General features: G+C 46.0%; 3 protein-coding genes across 6 annotated transcripts in view; 2 read left to right on the top strand and 1 right to left on the bottom strand.

The window, feature by feature from the left end:
• The first annotated feature begins 1,411 nt into the window (after nucleotides 1-1,411).
• Nucleotides 1,412-3,385, top strand: LOC115149433 (relaxin-3-like). Its single transcript, XM_029692282.1, has 2 exons — nucleotides 1,412-1,735; nucleotides 2,529-3,385. Exons 1-2 carry the CDS (start codon nucleotides 1,558-1,560, stop codon nucleotides 2,879-2,881), a joined length of 531 nt encoding a protein of 176 aa, XP_029548142.1. The 5' UTR covers nucleotides 1,412-1,557; the 3' UTR covers nucleotides 2,882-3,385.
• A 1,312-nt stretch (nucleotides 3,386-4,697) lies between these two features.
• LOC115148348 (50 kDa spicule matrix protein-like) lies at nucleotides 4,698-6,355 on the top strand. The gene is made up of 4 exons (XM_029690265.1): nucleotides 4,698-4,810; nucleotides 4,928-5,312; nucleotides 5,544-5,637; nucleotides 5,860-6,355. The coding sequence occupies exons 1-4, from the start codon at nucleotides 4,802-4,804 to the stop codon at nucleotides 6,353-6,355; spliced, it is 984 nt and encodes a 327-aa protein (XP_029546125.1). The 5' UTR covers nucleotides 4,698-4,801.
• A 113-nt stretch (nucleotides 6,356-6,468) lies between these two features.
• LOC115149432 (tyrosine-protein kinase JAK2) overlaps nucleotides 6,469-20,325 on the bottom strand; it is an 81,777-nt gene continuing 67,920 nt past the window's right edge. For 3 of the 4 annotated variants that reach the window (XM_029692277.1, XM_029692279.1, XM_029692280.1), the window contains 13 exons: nucleotides 20,092-20,226; nucleotides 19,773-19,860; nucleotides 17,850-17,977; nucleotides 17,173-17,311; nucleotides 16,735-16,886; nucleotides 16,104-16,254; nucleotides 15,693-15,859; nucleotides 14,703-14,892; nucleotides 13,180-13,304; nucleotides 11,919-12,091; nucleotides 10,332-10,443; nucleotides 8,604-8,717; nucleotides 6,469-8,527 (listed from right to left, as the gene is read on the bottom strand). In XM_029692277.1, coding sequence (XP_029548137.1) covers nucleotides 8,420-8,527; nucleotides 8,604-8,717; nucleotides 10,332-10,443; nucleotides 11,919-12,091; nucleotides 13,180-13,304; nucleotides 14,703-14,892; nucleotides 15,693-15,859; nucleotides 16,104-16,254; nucleotides 16,735-16,886; nucleotides 17,173-17,311; nucleotides 17,850-17,977; nucleotides 19,773-19,860; nucleotides 20,092-20,226 — 1,782 coding nt within the window. In that variant the 3' untranslated portion in view covers nucleotides 6,469-8,419. The remainder of the gene's footprint in view (nucleotides 8,528-8,603; nucleotides 8,718-10,331; nucleotides 10,444-11,918; nucleotides 12,092-13,179; nucleotides 13,305-14,702; nucleotides 14,893-15,692; nucleotides 15,860-16,103; nucleotides 16,255-16,734; nucleotides 16,887-17,172; nucleotides 17,312-17,849; nucleotides 17,978-19,772; nucleotides 19,861-20,091; nucleotides 20,227-20,325) is intronic. The other variant, XM_029692278.1, reaches the window with a different exon arrangement.

Raw genomic sequence — 20,325 nt, 5'->3', positions numbered from 1 at the left:
AATATAGTTAGTGTAGTTTTAGCTAAAAAGGATAACTTTTTTAAATGTTTTACCATTTTTGTGAAATTCACTGAGGAGGATGGTCCTCCCCTTCCTCCTCTGAGGAGCCTCCGCTGATTGGAAGGATCTGAAACTCTGTCCTGTAAAACTCCCATAAAGTTCAGATGTCCAAAACTGTTCATAATGACCTTCCAAGTGTTAAATAGTGTTGGAAACTTGGTTAGCATCATACCCAGATAGATATTTTAGAGTTTCTGATAATTCCGAAGGTAAAATATTACAGCCACCCATCCATAGTGGACACTTATTGAGGTGAACTAGAACTACAATTGAGGTGAACTAGGACTGATTGTTGTGACCAGAATCTGTACTGTTTTAGAATTATCCACACCAACGGTGTCCAGATATAGAAACCCTTAGAATGTACCCACATTATAAGTGACCTCAATTGCTCACCAGTCGAAGTCACTATTCATCCATGCATAACTGTGAAAAGAACAGTCTAATTAATCTTTTAATACATGTGCACTATAAATATCATATCATGTACCTTCTTTTGGCTAACAAGTATTGCCAAAGTACCAGCGCTTTACATTCATAGTCTCTTTATTGTATTTGGACATTTAAGGAAGTTTTTGCTCCCGAGTGTCGCAGCGGTATAAGGCACTGCATCTCAGTACATTGAACATAGTATATCACCTATTCATGGAATGTTTGTTTTTCAATACTGATGTCACATTGTGTGACGATATGTACATCATATTACTGCCGATTATACTTTTCCTAACTTGAATAAAAGACGATGGTCTGATATCTCTCTTGACAAAGTTTACTTTCTCAAATAGAAAAAAATCCTATCCATCCATTTCCACAGAAACTATTCATTTTCTGCTGTCATAGTACCATCACACACACACACACACACACACACACACACACACACACACACACACACACACACACACACACACACACACACACACACGGGGTCAGTTATTAGCCTGTCATCATTTCCACCACAGGTTGTTTATTGTAGATTAGGATTTGATTATTGTAGATTAGGATTTGATTGGAGCCAGTCTCAGGTGTTTAGCTCTGAGCTGTTTCTCCAGAACCAAACCAAACCCAAACACAGATATTTCACTCTAATTCTGCCATATGAAAGAAATTATACTCGGAACACTGAAAAACTCAAAATATGAGGTAATTAATTATTACGCATCTAAGTGTCTGCGTGCGTGTGTGTGTGCAATGTACGCGCTTGCATGGTATGTGTGTTCATGCGTGCGCGTGTGTGAGCGAGCATGTTGGGGAGGAAGAGGAGTTGGCATCAGGTTGATGTGTATGGAGAGTAGGGTATCATGACTCGCACACAAGATGGTGAGGGGTAGAGACTATAAGAAGAGAGTCACTGCATGATATCCTACTAACGTCTACATTGACTGATAGAGTAGCAACAGCATCTAAAGAAACCCTTCACACTTGCACCAGGACCGCACGCTAGGGCGACTTCAGTTCATCTCTACAACCAAACCAGCTCTACTTCTTTTAACTGAAATGCCTCTAAAGATCACTACTGTGATCCTTGTGTGTGTTGGTAGTTTGTTCTTGTGTGCGAGCGCTCAAAGCTTATCACGAGACTACGGGGTGAAACTGTGCGGCAGAGAGTTTATAAGAGCCGTTATCTTCACGTGCGGCGGGTCCCGTTGGAAACGATCCTTAGATGAAGACTTGGGTACGTCTGATAAAACATAATTTACGGTCTTCTAAATACAAACACTCGTCGGTCATGTTGAACTGGTAAAACGGACATTTATTCGCGGCTGCAGTATAATCTCGTTACTTTCATGCGAACGTTTTTGAAAGCTTTTTTTTTTACTTTAACATGAGCTACATTGTTAATTTCCATTGTGTTAAAGTTAAAACAGTATCTATATTCTTAAATCAAAGTTGTTTCGTAACGTTTTGGAAGTAGTATTTTGCCGGAGAACGCCTAAGAAACCTAATCTGCTTGATAATACCACTTCAGCACCACAGACAGCTCCTTGATTGGAAAATGAGCGTACCATACTTTTGCCCCCCAAAAATATGGTACTCTGATTACTGAGAAGTAACCTAATTGAAACGCTCATAGGTTAATTGTTATGTCAGTTAGGCTAATTTGTAATTTCCTATTGAACGGTTGTTCAAGAGCTCTTTCAGTTTATTTAGCCAGGTGGGTCTGCAAGGCACTCAGCATGGTTTCTGAGAGGTTGCTATCCATGCAGAAACAGTCGAGGACCTCTGATTTTCACTTAAATTAATTGTTAGGGGTGTCTTGGCACATGGTGGGAAAAGTTAAAAAAGAACCCAACTCATTTTGTATTTTGGAGGGATTTTCTGGCATATTATGTATTCACTTTAGAGTTTGTGTACTGTATTCACATGACAGTCTATGCAGTGGAGATCTTAAACAAAAAATAATAACAAATAAATAAAACAGGCGTCAACACTAACCGTACCGCTCCCTCTGCTCTGACTCCTTCCAGATCCCTTCCAGCCCAGTTCCTACAGTGATGTCACGAAGGGCGAGGACAGCAGAATCAACTGGCCTCACGGACATGGTCTAGACCAGGCAGCAGACCACCCTCTCCAGTTCTCATCCTCCCTGGCAGACCTCCTCTCACTCTTGGGCGGAGTGGGAGACCAAAGGGGGTCAATGGTTGATGTCAACCCCAGCGAGGGGCTTCCGAACCAGGCTTCAGTGCAGGGAGGAGTGGCCAAGAATCCGAGCATCAACTGGCCACGGCGTGACAGACAGAAGAGGAACTTTTCCCTGGGCGTAGCTGGCATGTGCTGTAACCAGGGTTGCACTAAGAATGACATTGGGCGTCTGTGCTGAGTGAGACTGGGGCAGAACAGAGATGGTGGAGGTGGACACTGGCTGAGGGAGCTCACCCTGTACAGAACGGAGAACGTTGCTCTAATTCTCCTTCCTGTACAGGGTGAGGAGAGCTCCGCCTTCTCTCTGTGTTGTTGGACTGGGTGAGAGACAGCAGTTTTAAGTTTGCATTTCAGTGTTCCAAGACAATCACAAGGTTTGGGTTGTTAATGGGGGCACTTTAAAATGGCTTTGTATACTTTCTGTATCATGTGAAAGGAAAATAGTTTACATTTCATTTGAATTATTGCTCAAATTTTGTCTCATCATTAAATGAATGACTTTGCTACTGAAGTAAGAGCATCATTGTACTTCCCTGAGAAACAAAATAGTTTGAATGACATGAAACATGTATCTCCCCTAACAACCCACCACAAATACCTCATTACAATACTGAGAAAATATGTTGTGTATGTAAAATATTAAACTAATCAAATATCAATATAAAGTATCTTTTGGAAATCACATCTTGTCCATGTCAAAATGTCTCATCCACACATGTGCTAGCTCTATAATGCTATTGCATGGAAGGACTATATTTATTATTCATATGTACATTCTACCAGCGGTGAAACCACTGATCCATCAGTTACAGTTATTGTAATGACTACCACGCTTCTACAGAACATCACACTTATCACCACTACCAAGGTGTACCGGTGACAGACCTCAAAGCTGGTTTACTTATGACCCTTCAACCCCATTTAGTCTCAAAGCGATCATGAAAGACCATTGCCTGTATTTCACCTGTAATTGACAAGCTCAGTCAAGGCATTGAGGAGACATGTCTCTCTCAGGAGGAGCTGCGAGGGTCTTCCCTGTGTTTCTCTCAGGAGGAGCTGCGAGGGTCTTCCCTGTGTTTCTCTCAGGAGGAGCTGCGAGGGTCTTCCCTGTGTTTCTCTCAGGAGGAGCTGCGAGGGTCTTCCCTGTGTTTCTCTCAGGAGGAGCTGCGAGGGTCTTCCCTGTGTTTCTCTCAGGAGGAGCTGGGAGCAGCTTCCCTGTGTTTCTCTCAGGAGGAGCTGCGAGGGTCTTCCCTGTGTTTCTCTCAGGAGGAGCTGGGAGCAGCTTCCCTGTGTTTCTCTCAGGAGGAGCTGGGAGCAGCTTCCCTGTGTTTCTCTCAGGAGGAGCTGGGAGCATCTTCCCTGTGTTTCTCTCAGGAGGAGCTGGGAGCATCTTCCCTGTGTTTCTCTCAGGAGGAGCTGCGAGGGTCTTCCCTGTGTTTTTCTCAGGAGGAGCTGGGAGCATCTTCCCTGTGTTTCTCTCAGGAGGAGCTGGGAGCATCTTCCCTGTGTTTCTCTCAGGAGGAGCTGGGAGCATCTTCCCTGTGTTTCTCAGGAGGAGCTGCGAGCATCTTTACCATGTGTAAATTATATTTGAGAGCCGACTGTGCAGTGTGGAAACAGAGACAAGCCACTGTTCAATCTATTATGTTTAATGTGAGACTATAACCAAATAACATTGCAGTTCAGCTTTTATAGTGTCTCTTATAAATAAAAAACAACATGGTTACCCAAAGCAACAAAAGCCATTTCTGACCAGTTCTGCAATAACATACAATATTAAAAGGTTGACTGCTTCGATATAAAATAGCTGATATTTTACAATCAATTTAGCCTACGCATTATTATTCATATTCAACAGCAGATTTACATTCAACACGCAAACACAGGGAAATACTGGCTTGTATATAAAACAATATGTTGATTTTTTTAAACACCCACTTCTTCATGATCATGTTATGATTTGTTTAATGAAAAAAACCAACATGTTCACACAAAACACTGACCTTGGCATGACGGCATCGTGTGACTGTCAGCACGGCTACCATAACATTCAATAAAAGGAAGACAGAAACAAACAGGGTTCTCCAACTGGCAGCCCATGGGCCAGATTAAACCAGGGTTCCCCAACTGGCAGCCCATGGGTCAGATTAAACCAGGGTTCTCCAACTGGCAGCCCATGGGTCAGATTAAACCAGGGTTCTCCAACTGGCAGCCCATGGGCCAGATTAAACCAGGGTTCCCCAACTGGCAGCCCATGGGTCAGATTAAACCAGGGTTCTCCAACTGGCAGCCCATGGGCCAGATTAAACCAGGGTTCCCCAACTGGCAGCCCATGGGCCAGATTAAACCAGGGTTCCCCAACTGGCAGCCCATGGGCCAGATTAAACCAGGGTTCCCCAACTGGCAGCCCATGGGTCAGATTAAACCAGGGTTCTCCAACTGGCAGCCCATGGGCCAGATTAAACCAGGGTTCCCCAACTGGCAGCCCATGGGCCAGATTAAACCAGGGTTCTCCAACTGGCAGCCCATGGGCCAGATTAAACCAGGGTTCTCCAACTGGCAGCCCATGGGTCAGATTAAACCAGGGTTCTCCAACTGGCAGCCCATGGGTCAGATTAAACCAGGGTTCTCCAACTGGCCCATGGACCAGATTAAACCAGGGTTCTCCAACTGGCAGCCCATGGGTCAGATTAAACCAGGGTTCTCCAACTGGCAGCCCATGGGTCAGATTAAACCAGGGTTCCCCAACTGGCAGCCCATGGGCCAGATTAAACCAGGGTTCCCCAACTGGCAGCCCATGGGCCAGATTAAACCAGGGTTCCCCAACTGGCAGCCCATGGGCCAGATTAAACCAGGGTTCCCCAACTGGCAGCCCATGGGTCAGATTAAACCAGGGTTCTCCAACTGGCAGCCCATGGGCCAGATTAAACCAGGGTTCCCCAACTGGCAGCCCATGGGCCAGATTAAAATACTGGCTTGTATATAAAACAATATGTTGATTTTTTTAAACACCCACTTCTTCATGATCATGTTATGATTTGTTTAATGAAAAAACCAACATGTTCACACAAAACACTGACCTTGGCATGACGGCATCGTGTGACTGTCAGCACGGCTACCATAACATTCAATAAAAGGAAGACAGAAACAAACAGGGTTCTCCAACTGGCAGCCCATGGGTCAGATTAAACCAGGGTTCTCCAACTGGCAGCCCATGGGCCAGATTAAACCAGGGTTCCCCTACTGGCAGCCCATGGGTCAGATTAAACCAGGGTTCCCCAACTGGCAGCCCATGGGTCAGATTAAACCAGGGTTCCCCAACTGGCAGCCCATGGGTCAGATTAAACCAGGGTTCCCCAACTGGCAGCCCATGGGTCAGATTAAACCAGGGTTCCCCAACTGGCAGCCCATGGGCCAGATTAAACCAGGGTTCTCCAACTGGCCCATGGGTCAGATTAAACCAGGGTTCTCCAACTGGCAGCCCATGGTTCAGATTAAACCAGGGTTCTCCAACTGGCAGCCCATGGGTCAGATTAAACCAGGGTTCTCCAACTGGCCCATGGACCAGATTAAACCAGGGTTCTCCAACTGGCAGCCCATGGGCCAGATTAAACCAGGGTTCTCCAAATGGCAGCCCATGGGTCAGATTTAGACCATGGGTGGTTTTATTTGGCTCCCCAAGTTCTGAGCAAAAATGTAAAAATATATTTTTTAAATTGTGTGTGTGGAATTTTCATTGTTGGACATGAAAGACAGTACAGAAAATCAGCTACAAGTGACTTTTATGTAAGAAATCTGTTCAAGTGTTCCCATGCATAACAGAGACACAATGTGATCGCATACAAATGTAAGGAAGGTTTTGAAATGATGTTTTAGGCAAACATCTGTTTGTGCTTCTTGCGGTCAATTTGCTCTTCACAAATGATTTGTAATTATGTTCCAACCCTCTGACCATCCGCTCAACAAAAGCCCAGCTCGGCCCGCTTCTAGATCTGGTTGATCGCTGGATTAGCCTCCGTTATTACAATAGAGTAGTGGGACAAACAGCCTGTCAGTCCACGTTGCTGCTTTACAGTTACAGATCATAGAGTCACTGACTGAATTAAAGACAGCATTACATTACATCTCTATGGGCACGATGACTCTGCGTGGACAGGTCACAGGGGCACTATGCGTTTTGTCACGACACCAGATAGGTGCAGTGAAATGTGCTGTTTTACAGGGTCAACCATAGTAGTACAGCGCCCCTGGAGTAAAATAAGTACTTCGCTCAAGGGCACATGGACAGATGTTTCACCTTGTCGGCTTGGATATTCGAACCAGAGACCGTTTGCTCTAACCGCTAGGCTACCTGAATACTTAAAATATCCATGAAGTGAAATTCCACCTCGTCTCTGCACTTCTCATCTGTTGATTCTTTCACCTACACTATTTAGCCAGTCTCATTACAAATATTGCTATGTAGCAACACTGTAATGAAGACTTTATTTTCCAACTGGCAGTGCACAGCATCCTAGACTCATCAACTTATAGAATATTATAAAAGGGGAAGCACATAAGTCAACAATTCCTTCTGCATGTTACTTTGCAGTAGCCCAGGATTCCAGGGTACGACGATAAGTAGACGGGTGCTTAGAGAGAAATGAAATGTCAAACATCTCCCTTCATTGTTTTTTCATCACCCTTTTCTCACACATCTTTGTGTCTCTAAAAGCAGTATTGCTTTATTAGTTCTTCCCTTAGGTGAAAAAGAGAAATGTGGTTTGACATAATCCACTTCAGTTAAGGAAGAAGGCAGTTGAACATCCTTTACTAACTGTACAGTACATCTTCTGTGTTGCTTTCCCTCACATGCCTTCTGTGTTCAACAGCAGGGTGTTCTGTGTTGCCGTTAACACATCATCAACAGCAGGGTGTTCTGTGTTGCCGTTAACAACAGCAGGGTGTTCTGTGTTGCCGTTAACAACATCATCAAAAGCAGGGTGTTCTGTGTTGCCGTTAACAACAGCAGGGTGTTCTGTGTTGCCGTTAACAACAGCAGGGTGTTCTGTGTTGCCGTTAACAACATCATCAACAGCAGGGTGTTCTGTGTTGCCGTTAACAACAGCAGGGTGTGCTGTGTTGCCGTTAACAACAGCAGGGTGTTCTGTGTTGCCGTTAACAACAGCCGGGTGTTCTGTGTTGCCGTTAACAACAGCAGGGTGTTCTGTGTTGCCGTTAACAACAGCAGGGTGTTCCGTGTTGCCGTTAACAACAGCAGGGTGTGCCGCGCTGGAGAGAGTCTGAGACCCTGACATAAGTCAAACAGTGAAAACATCTCCAAATGAAGAAATGACGGCAACAAAGTAACAGCATATGGTAATTTCAGAGATCCCCAGAATCCCTGAAAAAGTGGGTAGGTTTGAACACAAAGTAGACCGTTTTTGAGACTTTGTCCAGAATGCCATTGGTAATACTCCCCTGTTTTCCGCTCCAGAAGACGGTTGGGTCAGGTGACTTCATTGTCGTCGTCTTTTAGAGTTGAGGCGTCGTCAGGGATGTATTCATTAGGGCACACCGCAGCAAAACGCTTTGCAACAGAAAAGGAAAACGAGCGTTTCTTACTGGACAAGTTCAGGTAATCCCTTTCAGTCCGTTTGGTGCCTAATGAACACAACCCAGGTGATCGGTGTGGGCTGGGCCAGGTCCCCTCCAGCAGACCTCCAGGAAGGGCTCCTCAGCCCTCCTTACTGTCCCGGAACATGTCCACGGTCTGGGCTAACTTCTTGAAGGTGGGCCGCAGGGCTGGGTCAATGTTCCAGCACTCGGTCATCATGTGCTGGATCTGAGGGGTACAGAGGGAGGGAGGCTCAAGGTTACGTTGCAATCAGAGGGACACTAAATTAGACAGACAGACTCACCTCCTCAGGACAGCCTTTGGGAGCAGGCAGTCTGTATCCTCTCTTCAGCAGATCTATGAGGTGATACACGATCATCTGGCCCTGCTTGTCACTGCCCATCTTATCCATGAACGCCTGGAGAGGAGGAGGAGGGGGGATGAGAAAGAGGAGCAGGATGAGAAAGAGGGGGAGGATGATGATGAGGGGGGAGGATGAGGGGCAAGGGGAAGAGAGGAGGGGGAAAAGGAGGAAGAGGGCAGGAGAATGAGGGGGAGGGAGGAGGAAGAGAGAGGAGGAGTAGGAAGAGGAAGGATGAGTAGGGAGAGGAGGAAGAGGGAGGAGTAGGGGGAGGAGGAAGAGGGAGGAGGAGTAGGAAGAGGAAGAGGGAGGATGAGTAGGGAGAGAAGGAAGAGGGAGGAGTAGGGGGAGGAGGAAGAGGGAGGAGGAGGGGGAGGAGGAGTAGAGGAGGAGGAGAGGAGGAGTAGAGGAGGAGGAGAGGAGGAGGAGTAGGGAGAGAAGGAAGAGGGAGGAGTAGGGAGAGAAGGAAGAGGGAGGATGAGTAGGGAGAGGAAGAGGGAGGATGAGTAGGGAGAGAAGGAAGAGGGAGGAGTAGGGAGAGAAGGAAGAGGGAGGATGAGTAGGGAGAGGAGGAAGAGGGAGGAGTAGGGGGAGGAGGAAGAGGGAGGAGGAGGGGGAGGAGGAAGAGGGAGGAGGAGGGGGAGGAGGAAGAGGGAGGAGTAGGGGGAGGAGGAAGAGGGAGGATGAGTAGGGAGAGGAGGAAGAGGGAGGAGTAGGGGGAGGAGGAAGAGGGAGGAGGAGTAGGAAGAGGAAGAGGGAGGATGAGTAGGGAGAGGAGGAAGAGGGAGGAGTAGGGGAGTAGGAAGAGGAAGGATGAGTAGGGAGAGGAGGAAGAGGAAGGATGAGTAGGGAGAGAAGGAAGAGGGAGGAGTAGGGGGAGGAGGAAGAGGGAGGAGGAGTAGGGGGAGGAGGAAGAGGAGGGAGAGGAGGAAGAGTAGAGAGAGGAGGAAGAGGGAGGAGTAGGGAGAGGAGGAAGAGGGGGAGGAGGATTAGGGGGAGGAGGAAGAGCAGTAGGGGGAGGAGAGGGAAGTGGCGGTAAGAGCTGTGTTAATTACAGCATACAGTTTAAGGATGGCAGGTAAACTAATCAAATTTGCAAAGAGAAATGCATTAGTGGATTTATATATTAACCTTGTACAGAGACCACAACGGGAGAAGAAAGTCTCAATAGACATAATTATAACAAGTGTTATTCAAGCTCTTTCCACAGTAAACAGCATCAAAGAGAGAAATGTTGACAGACAGAGACAGAGGAGGCGTCAGAGAGAGAAAGGTTGACAGACAGAGGAGGCACCAAAGAGAGAAAGGTTGACAGACAGAGGAGGCATCAAAGAGAGAAAGGTTGACAGACAGAGGAGGCACCAAAGAGAGAAAGGTTGACAGACAGAGGAGGCATCAGAGAGAGAAAGGTTGACAGACAGAGGAGGCATCAAAGAGAGAAAGGTTGACAGACAGAGGAGGCATCAAAGAGAGAAAGGTTGACAGACAGAGGAGGCATCAGAGAGAGAAAGGTTGACAGACAGAGGAGGCATCAGAGAGAGAAAGGTTGACAGACAGAGGAGGCATCAGAGAGAGAAAGGTTGACTGACGGAGACAGAGGAGGCACCACAGCATTACAGATGAAAAGTGAAAGTGTGAGATTGAAGAAGAGGAGCAGCAGAAGATACGTACAGCTGGAGGACTGCAGTTCTTGTCACTGAACAGCTCATAGAGGACCACTCCAAAGCTCCACACGTCAGAGCCCACTGAAAACTTGCTCTCTGTCAGAGACTCTGGGGCATACCTTCAACACAACAAAGTCAAATAAACTCACACACAAAATAAATAGGAACAAATACATAGAGGATTGTGTCCGAAAAATCCAGATTACTTTAAAATCAGGAAAAATATATGCCGACTCATTCAAAAGACTATGATTCTACCCTCTGTCTGCTGAGATGTTAGAGAGAAACATGATTCTACCCTCTGTCTGCTGAGATGTTAGAGAGAAACATGATTCTCTCCTCTGTCTGCTGAGATGTTAGAGAGAAACATGATTCTACCCTCTGTCTGCTGAGATGTTAGAGAGAAACATGATTCTCTCCTCTGTCTGCTGAGATGTTAGAGAGAAACATGATTCTACCCTCTGTCTGCTGAGATGTTAGAGAGAAACATGATTCTCTCCTCTGTCTGCTGAGAGATGTTAGAGAGAAACATGATTCTCTCCTCTGTCTGCTGAGAGATGTTAGAGAGAAACATGATTCTCTGTCTGCTGAGATGTTAGAGAGAAACATGATTCTCTCCTCTGTCTGCTGAGAGATGTTAGAGAGAAACATGATTCTACCCTCTGTCTGCTGAGAGATGTTAGAGAGAAACATGATTCTCTCTGTCTGCTGAGAGATGTTAGAGAGAAACATGATTCTCTCCTCTGTCTGCTGAGATGTTATAGAGAAACATGATTCTACCCTCTGTCTGCTGAGATGTTAGAGAGAAACATGATTCTACCCTCTGTCTGCTGAGATGTTAGAGAGAAACATGATTCTACCCTCTGTCTGCTGAGAGATGTTAGAGAGAAACATGATTCTCTCCTCTGTCTGCTGAGAGATGTTAGAGAGAAACATGATTCTCTGTCTGCTGAGATGTTAGAGAGAAACATGATTCTCTCCTCTGTCTGCTGAGAGATGTTAGAGAGAAACATGATTCTCTCCTCTGTCTGCTGAGAGATGTTAGAGAGAAACATGATTCTCTCCTCTGTCTGCTGAGATGTTAGAGAGAAACATGATTCTCTCCTCTGTCTGCTGAGATGTTAGAGAGAAACATGATTCTCTCCTCTGTCTGCTGAGATGTTAGAGAGAAACATGATTCTACCCTCTGTCTGCTGAGATGTTAGAGAGAAACATGATTCTCTGTCTGCTGAGATGTTAGAGAGAAACATGATTCTCTCCTCTGTCTGCTGAGATGTTAGAGAGAAACATGATTCTCTGTCTGCTGAGAGATGTTAGAGAGAAACATGATTCTCTCCTCTGTCTGCTGAGATGTTAGAGAGAAACATGATTCTCTGTCTGCTGAGAGATGTTAGAGAGAAACATGATTCTCTGTCTGCTGAGAGATGTTAGAGAGAAACATGATTCTCTCTGTCTGCTGAGATGTTAGAGAGAAACATGATTCTCTCCTCTGTCTGCTGAGATGTTAGAGAGAAACACGATTCTCTGTCTGCTGAGAGATGTTAGAGAGAAACATGATTCTCTGTCTGCTAAAAGATGTTGTATCTTTTCTCACCAGAAGATGGGACTCTCTCCCGGCTCTCTGACAGTGTAGTAGTCCTTGTCCTGAGGCAGGACCTTAGTGAGGCCAAAGTCTCCTATCTTCACCCTCAGCTCGCTCTCTACCAGGATGTTCCGCGTGGCCAAGTCCCGGTGGATGTAGCGTTTGGTCGCCAGGTAGTCCATGCCCTACAGAACACAGGTAAGGCTGTTGTTTTACCATGGGAAACCCCAAGGATGCTCCACATACCTCAACAATATATCTATATAAATACCTCTCACATAGATATCGATCAAATAGATATTAACTGATGAATTCATTGTAAGAGATTTCTTTCTGCAGGTTTCTTTTGACCTCAGTGATGATGAGCAGCAGTGATGACATATCAATCATCGTCATTTGATTGATTGATGTTATAACATACCATCTTCTGTACAGCTGTTTTTACAGTATTACAGGAGTATATTACATAAATACAGTATTACAGGAATACAGTATTACAGAGTACAGTATTACAGGATTACAGTATTACATAAATACAGTATTACAGGAATACAGTATTACAGAGTACAGTATTACAGGATTACAGGAGTACAGTATTACATAAATACAGTATTACAGGAATACAGTATTACAGAGTACAGTATTACAAGATTACAGGAGTGGAGGAGTACAGTACTAGAGTAGTAGAGTACAGTATTACAGGAGTACAGTATTACAGGAGTAGAGGAGTAGAGTATTACAGGTGTACAGTATTACAGGAGTAGAGTATTACAGGAGTAGAGGAGTAGAGTATTACAGGAGTACAGTATTACAGGAGTACAGTATTACAGGAGTAGAGGAGTAGAGTATTACAGGAGTAGAGGAGTACAGTATTACAGGAGTAGAGGAGTAGAGTATTACAGGAGTAGAGTATTACAGGAGTAGAGGAGTACAGTATTACAGGTGTACAGTATTACAGGAGTAGAGGAGTAGAGTATTACAGGAGTAGAGTATTACAGGTGTAGAGGAGTAGAGTATTACAGGAGTAGAGTATTACAGGAGTAGAGGAGTAGAGTATTACAGGAGTAGAGTATTACAGGAGTAGAGGAGTAGAGTATTACAGGAGTAGAGGATTACAGGAGTAGAGTATTACAGGAGTAGAGGAGTACAGTATTACAGGAGTAGAGGAGTAGAGTATTACAGGAGTAGAGTATTACAGGTGTACAGTATTACAGGAGTAGAGTATTACAGGAGTAGAGGAGTACAGTATTACAGGAGTAGAGGAGTAGAGTACCTTGCAGATCTGTGAGGCGTAGTGCAGGAGCTTCTTGTAGTCGAAGCGGTCCTTGTTCTTGATGAGGTAGTCCCTCAGACTGCCGTAGGGGAGGTACTCCATGATCAGACGCAGGTTCCTCCGGCCTAGGAAGAGGAGAGGAAGAGGATCAGACAGACACAGAACAGAGGAGAGAAAGAGGATCAGACAGACACAGAGCAGAGGAAGAGGATCAGACAGACACAGAGCAGAGGAAGAGGATCAGACAGACACAGAGCAGAGAGAAGGAAGAGGGTCAGAGAGGAACCCAACAGAGGAAGAGGGTCAGAGAGGAACCCGACAGAGGAAGAGGGTCAGAGAGGAACCCGACAGAGGAAGAGGGTCAGAGAGGAACCCGACAGAGGAGGAGGGTCAGAGAGGAACCCGACAGAGGGAGAGGGTCAGAGAGGAACCCAACAGAAGGAGAGGGTCAGAGAGGAACCCAACAGAGGAAGAGGGTCAGAGAGGAACCCAACAGAAGGAGAGGGTCAGAGAGGAACCCGACAGAGGGAGAGGGTCAGAGAGGAACCCGACAGAGGGAGAGGGTCAGAGAGGAACCCAACAGAAGGAGAGGGTCAGAGAGGAACCCAACAGAAGGAGAGGGTCAGACAGACACAGAACAAAGGGGAGGAAGAGGGTCAGAGAGGAACCCGACAGAGGGAGAGGGTCAGAGAGGAACCCGACAGAGGAAGCCTCAGCCGTTCCTGATTTTACTGGTCAGCTAATTATCAAGCCCCTGATTAGGGAAATCAGTCCAGGGCTACAATAACCTTGTGAAACATCTGGAGGTCCCAGAGAAAAAGATTTGAAAACCTCTGCGCTACTAAACACAATCCTGGCCAGTCTTACACAAAATGGACCCGATGCACTGATCTCCTGCCTTGGTGATTTAACCTCTACGGGATAGGTGACCCCCCCCCCACGGGACGGTTAAGCTAACGTGCGCTAATGTGATTAGCATGAGGTTGTAACATTTCCCAGGACATAGACATATCTGATATGGGCAGAAAACTTAAATTCTTGTTAATCTAACTGCACTGTCCAAGGTACCGTAGCTATTACAGTGAAAGAATACCATTGTTTGAGGAGTGCACAATTATGAACTTGAAAATGTATTAATAAACCAATTAGTCACATTTGGCCAGTCTTGAGACAACATTTTGAACAGATATGCAATGGTTCATTGGATAAGACTAAAACTTTGCACATACACTGCTGTCATCTAGTGGCCAGAATCTAAATTGCGCCTGGGCAGGAATAATACATTACGGCCTTTCTCTGGAACAAGAAACAAACAAGAAAAGCATGGTATTATCTTTTACCAGATCTAATGTGTTATATTCTCCTACATTCATTTCACATTTCCATCAACTTCAAAGTGTTTCCTTTGAAAAGGTATCAAGAATCAGCATATCCTTGGTTCAGGTCCTGAGCTCCAGGCAGTTAGATTTGATCCCTGCCTTGGTGATTTAAGTTACTCGAGTTATGATGATGGTAAATCTCACCAGCACTGTAACACACTCCCTTGTACTTGACGATGTTGTCATGCTGAAGGGACTTGAGGATCTCTATCTCCCGTTCAAAGTCTCGGAGGTGTTCTGCTGTGCTGTGCTGCAGCTTCTTGACTGCTACAACCTCCCCAGTATTATCCTGCAGAGGGTCGTACCTACACATCTCCACACTGCCAAAGTTACCCTGAGAGAGAGAGAGGGAGAGAGAGGGGAGAGAGAGAGGGGGAGAGAGAGAGAGGGGGAGTAAAAAGTGCAGAGAGGGAGGGAGTTAGAGAGAGTAAAATGTGCAGAGGGAGTGAAAAGAGAGAAAAAGAGCGAGAGAGACAGAGACAGACACGGAGAGACAGAGCGGCAGAGCGAGAGGCAGAGCGACAGCGGCAGAGCGAGAGACACAGAGCGAGAGACACAGAGCGAGAGACACAGAGCGAGAGACACAGAGAGACTCCCATATCTACTGGGTGAAATACCACAGTGCGCCAAGAAAAGGTCAACCAGTGAAGAACAAACACCGTTGTAAATACAACCCATATTTATGTTTATTTATTTTCCCTTTTGTACTTTAACCATTTGCACATCGTTACAACGCTGTATATAGACATAATATGACATTTGTAATGTCTTTATTCTTTTGGAACTTCTGTGAGTGTAATGTTTACTGTTCATTTTTATTGTTTATTTCACTTTTGTTTATAATCTACTTCACTTGCTTTGGCAATGTAAACATATGTTTCCCATGCCAATAAAGCCCCTTGAATTGAGACAGAGTGAGTGACAGAGAGAGTGACAGAGAGAGAGTGAGTGAGTGAGAGAGCGACAGAGTGACTGAGACAGAGAGACAGAGTGACAGAGAGTGAGAGAGTGAGTGACAGAGAGACAGAGAGTGAGTGAGAGACAGAGTGAGTGAGACAGAGTGAGTGAGAGACAGAGTGAGTGAGAGACAGAGAGTGAGTGAGAGACAGAGTGGTGGCGTGTGTGTTGTCTAACCTTGCCCAGCTGCTTGAGGAAGATGAGATGTCTCTCTTCAAACTGAGCAGGGTTTTGGTTCTCAAAGGCCCCTGGGAACCCAAACCCTCTGGCCCTGTTGGGCACCATGTCACTCTCCACCAGCAACTCATAGTCTGGAGCAGGAGACAGGAGACAATCAACACCTTCTGGAAATAAACCAAAACATACATGCTAATCTAGCATACATTTTTACCCCAAAGTGTCATAGAACTGCCAACACTGACAGAGACCCAAAGCCTACATTCAGAATATGTTGTAATCCATGTGAGAATGGAACTGCTGTTGCCAGTGTCTTGGTATAACACACTGAGCCACTGGGCCAGTATCAGTGAAATGACTAGGACATGTTTGTCAGTGTGCAGAGCACTAGAAAGAGAGGAGACAACCAACCAGGAGTGAAGAGACTGTTGAGGTCTCTGATGACAGCTCTGAAGGACGGTCTGCTGGACGGATCATAGTCCATACAGCTGTTGATCAGGTTGGCCAGCTCTGTCCACTTAGGTGCAGGCAGCTGGTGGTGGTCTTCATAGAACAGCTGTTTCTACAGAGGACAAGAGGACGACATCAACTAGAAACATAACTCTAGTACGTTACTAATAATAGATTATTATGCTGTGCATGACAGTTGGACAGTGTTTAACAAGACAAAGACAAACCTGATGAAGACATAATGTTAGAAGACAGCTTTAGTCCCAGTGTCCAGACAAGACAACTATGTCTCTCTAAACATAACATACTGTAACATACCAGTAAACTGAGGCACAAAACCCTCAGGTTGGACATCTTCGACTTTGATTTAAATTCATCTGATTTCCTGCTTGTAAAAACCACCTTGATATTTGGCTGTAATTTACAGTGGAGCTGTAATGGTACAGAAACAGGAGATGGACTCCTGCCTATAGACCGTCCTGGCTCGCACAAGGCTTACCATTACTAACAAATTAGAATTAGAAATATATAATTATTAATATATATATATAGCAATATGTAATTATTCCATGAATAAAAGTGTGAATTGCACCTTGGAGCAGTCCAGTGTGCCGAGTGGTCTGTCTCCTCCACTACAGATCTCCCACAGAGTGGTGCCGAAGGCCCACTTATCTGTAGCTAGAGTGAGGTGTCTGTCCTCCTGTAAACACTCGGGAGGTACCCAGGGGATGCGCTCCACAAGGACTGGAGGGACAGGGGAGGACAGGACAATGGGGTGGGAAAATATACAGCACACATGAAAGAGACTTCCTTCCTGACCTTGTTTGTTTGTGCGTTGTATGCTTTTAGCTGTTAGTGTACAAAACATTAGGAACAAACCCCCCCAAAACACCTTGCACCATGTGTCGCTGCGTAACCAAGCTAGATAGTTTACACATAGTATTGTAAAACAACGTGCAAAAGTTCAGTAAAGTACCATTTCTTAGTACAGTATCTCTTTGTAATAACTAACACACGGGCTGGTACTCACCATCTTTAGGCAGCACCGTGATGCTGATTCCAGGGTCACTCAGTTTGATGAAGGGGGGGTTCCCAGTCTTCCTGTCCTCCTCGCGGCTCAACAGAACATTCTTGGCACACACATTCCCATGGACCAGGTTCTTATCCTCCTGTTATTCAGTTGAACATGGTGGACTGATTAGTGGCAGATTGAACACAGATGTTACACCATTACACTGAGATCAGATGCAGTTATATTTAATATGTTTTATTGGACAGAGAGGAGAGAGAAAGTGGGAAAGATGGGGGGGGGGGGGGGAATCACATTGGCTGCTTTAACACAGGCAGCCCATTCCGATCGTTTGCCGAATTATTGGCAAAAGAGCTGATCTGATTGGCCAAAAGATCAATTGGTGGAAAAAGATCAGAATTGGGCTGCCTGTGTAAACGCAGCCAAAGACAGTGGGTCAGATTTGAACCCATGAAAACGCTGGTTTGGAGATGTGGGCCACAACGCTGAGCACTAGACCACCCAGGACAAATAGCAGACGGCTTCTATCCAAAACCATTTACTGTTCAGGGACTGCATCCATTCGGTGAACCATCTGGGGCCTTGTGAATGGAGTTTCTTCCTGATTATTATGATTAGGGTGTCTTACTAGGTAATTGGATGATTGGTTATTTGACTGATTGATTGATTGGTCTTACCAGGTAATGCATAGCCCAAGCCAGCTGCTTGGCCACCTCTAGCTTCCAGGTGATGTTCACAGAGCTCTTGTTCTTCTTTAGGTATGTATCCAGGGAGCCAAACTTCACATATTCCTGCACCATCATGTCTGAAAGGGTTATAATTCAACACATCACAGCTGGACCACTGTAGCACATCAAATAAAGGGGCTTGAAACTGCCATACTGTTTCGATGAGCCATTTCCCAACTTCTCTGGTCAATAGGGACTGGTGGGTAAAAGCATCCAATCTCAATCCACATGGATATTCTTATTCATACGGTATCAAATCAATCTTCATTGATCCACTTGAGTGCTGGATCTCACACACACACACACACACACACACACACACACACACACACACACACACCTTTAAAACCAGGCATGACCATGCCTAGTGATATATAGAGCGAAGCCTACTTCCTACAACAGCTGGCTGCTCCAGTCCTTACATAACATAGGATTAACCTAGAGCCTCGGCCAGTTCAGCAGGCACACGGTTAAAAAAGGATTTTATTCCAGACCGATGCTGGCCCTGATGTTACCCAGAAAGCATTAGGCTACAAACGGAAGAAAACTGCCTGAAATGGGGGAGGGACTACCTGGACTTGTCCAATAAGAAACGTTAATTTCCGTGTTCTGTTGAATGCCCTAATGAACTGCTGTGTTTAATCCACAGCCCCCACAGTTGAACTTAACTAGGAATAGACCCCTATCACAGACAGGACAGGACAGGACAGGACAGGACAGGACAGGACAGGGACAGGACAGGACAGGACAGGACAGGACAGGACAGGACAGGACAGGACAGGACAGGACAGGACAGGACAGGACAGGACAGGACAGGACAGGACAGGACAGGACAGGACAGGACAGGACAGGACAGGACAGGACAGGACAGGACAGGACCAGGACAGGACAGGACAGGACAGGACAGGACAGGACAGACAGGACAGACAGACAGACAGACAGACAGACAGACAGACAGACGACAGACAGACAGACAGACAGACAGACAGACAGACAGACAGACAGACAGACAGACAGACAGACAGACAGACAGACAGACAGACAGACAGACAGACAGACAGACAGACAGACAGACAGACAGACAGACAACAGTTTTGTAGAGAGGAGATAGAGATAGAGTTTGGGGTGAGAGAAGGTCAGAACCCTGAGGGGATAGGGTGGTGAGAAGAGGCGGCTTGGGTTAGCTTTGGCCATCGTTTCCAAAACTCGATCCTGGAGACCCCAGGCGGTGCACGTTTTGGTTGTTGCCCTAAAACTACACAGCTGATTCAAACAATCACCTCATCATGAAGCTTGGATTATTTTAACCAGTAGAGTAGGACCCAGGACTGAGTGGGAAACGCTGGCTTAGGCCCATGGCCCCATGGAGCATAGGCCAAGGTTGGGATGGAGGTAGAGGGAGGCTAACAGAGGAAACGGTTGGGATGGAGGTAGAGGGAGGCTAACAGAGGAAACGGTTGGGATGGAGGTAGAGGGAGGCTAACAGAGGAAACGGTTGGGATGGAGGTAGAGGGAGGCTAACAGAGGAAACGGTTGGGATGGAGACAGAGGGAGGCTAACAGAGGAAACGGTTGGGATGGAGACAGAGGGAGGCTAACAGAGGAAACGGTTGGGATGGAGACAGAGGGAGGCTAACAGAGGAAACGGTTGGGATGGAGACAGAGGGAGGCTAACAGAGGAAACGGTTGGGATGGAGACAGAGGGAGGCTAACAGAGGAAACGGTTGGGATGGAGACAGAGGGAGGCTAACAGAGGAAATGGTTGGGATGGAGACAGAGAGAGGCTAACAGAGGAAACGGATGGGATGGAGGTAGAGGGAGGCTAACAGAGGAAACGGTGAGAGGTATAATTTAGTTTGGTAATGTCACTTACTCTCCTCTCCGCAGACACACACGCCATAGGTGAGGAGCAGGTGCTTATGGGATAGCTGGCTCATCATACTGGCGGCTTCAAAGAACGACTGGAGAGAAGAGAGAAGAGCCGTCAGACCGAGTTAAATATTGTATAGTAGGAAATGTAAGGAAACATAGAAAATGAACACATTAATTGTCAAAACATTGTGCTAAATAAAATGACTTGTCAGCAATGGAAGAGTCATGTCCCTTTAAAGAACTATTGCAAAAAGACTCCAAGTCCATGTCCTTAACACTACATGTTGTTGGCTGGAGGTGAGGAGAGGTTCTCCACCAACCTCGGAGTAGTTTCGGTGAGCCTTATCCAGGATCTTAACAAGGACATCCATCTGGTGAATCTCTCCGTAGTCTCCCAGCTCCTTCCTCACGCCACAGAAGATCTTCGTAAACGTCCCCTGTCCCAGACTATCTTTCTGTAACACACAGGGAACACCGGGTCTAAGAGCCTCTCCCCTGGTCAGCCAAACACATCCACCCCTTATTTCAATTGTATTTGTGAGTGTTTATTTCTA

This window comes from Salmo trutta, chromosome 15 (assembly GCF_901001165.1).
Source record: "Salmo trutta chromosome 15, fSalTru1.1, whole genome shotgun sequence".
Classification (NCBI taxonomy): domain Eukaryota; kingdom Metazoa; phylum Chordata; class Actinopteri; order Salmoniformes; family Salmonidae; genus Salmo; species Salmo trutta.
Note: the sequence above shows the minus strand (reverse complement) of the source record. Positions and strands in the feature narration are given on the sequence as shown.

Bases quoted from the DNA above. Each gene is read 5' to 3' on its own strand.
- LOC115149433 (XM_029692282.1), top strand. From the start codon at position 1,558: ATGCCTCTAAAGATCACTACTGTGATCCTTGTGTGTGTTGGTAGTTTG. The intron at 1,736-2,528 runs GTACGTCTGATA...GACTCCTTCCAG, and splicing joins ATCCTTAGATGAAGACTTGG to ATCCCTTCCAGCCCAGTTCC.
- LOC115148348 (XM_029690265.1), top strand. The intron at 5,313-5,543 runs GTCAGATTAAAC...GGCAGCCCATGG, and splicing joins CTCCAACTGGCAGCCCATGG to GCCAGATTAAACCAGGGTTC. The intron at 5,638-5,859 runs GTTCCCCAACTG...GAAACAAACAGG, and splicing joins ATGGGCCAGATTAAACCAGG to GTTCTCCAACTGGCAGCCCA.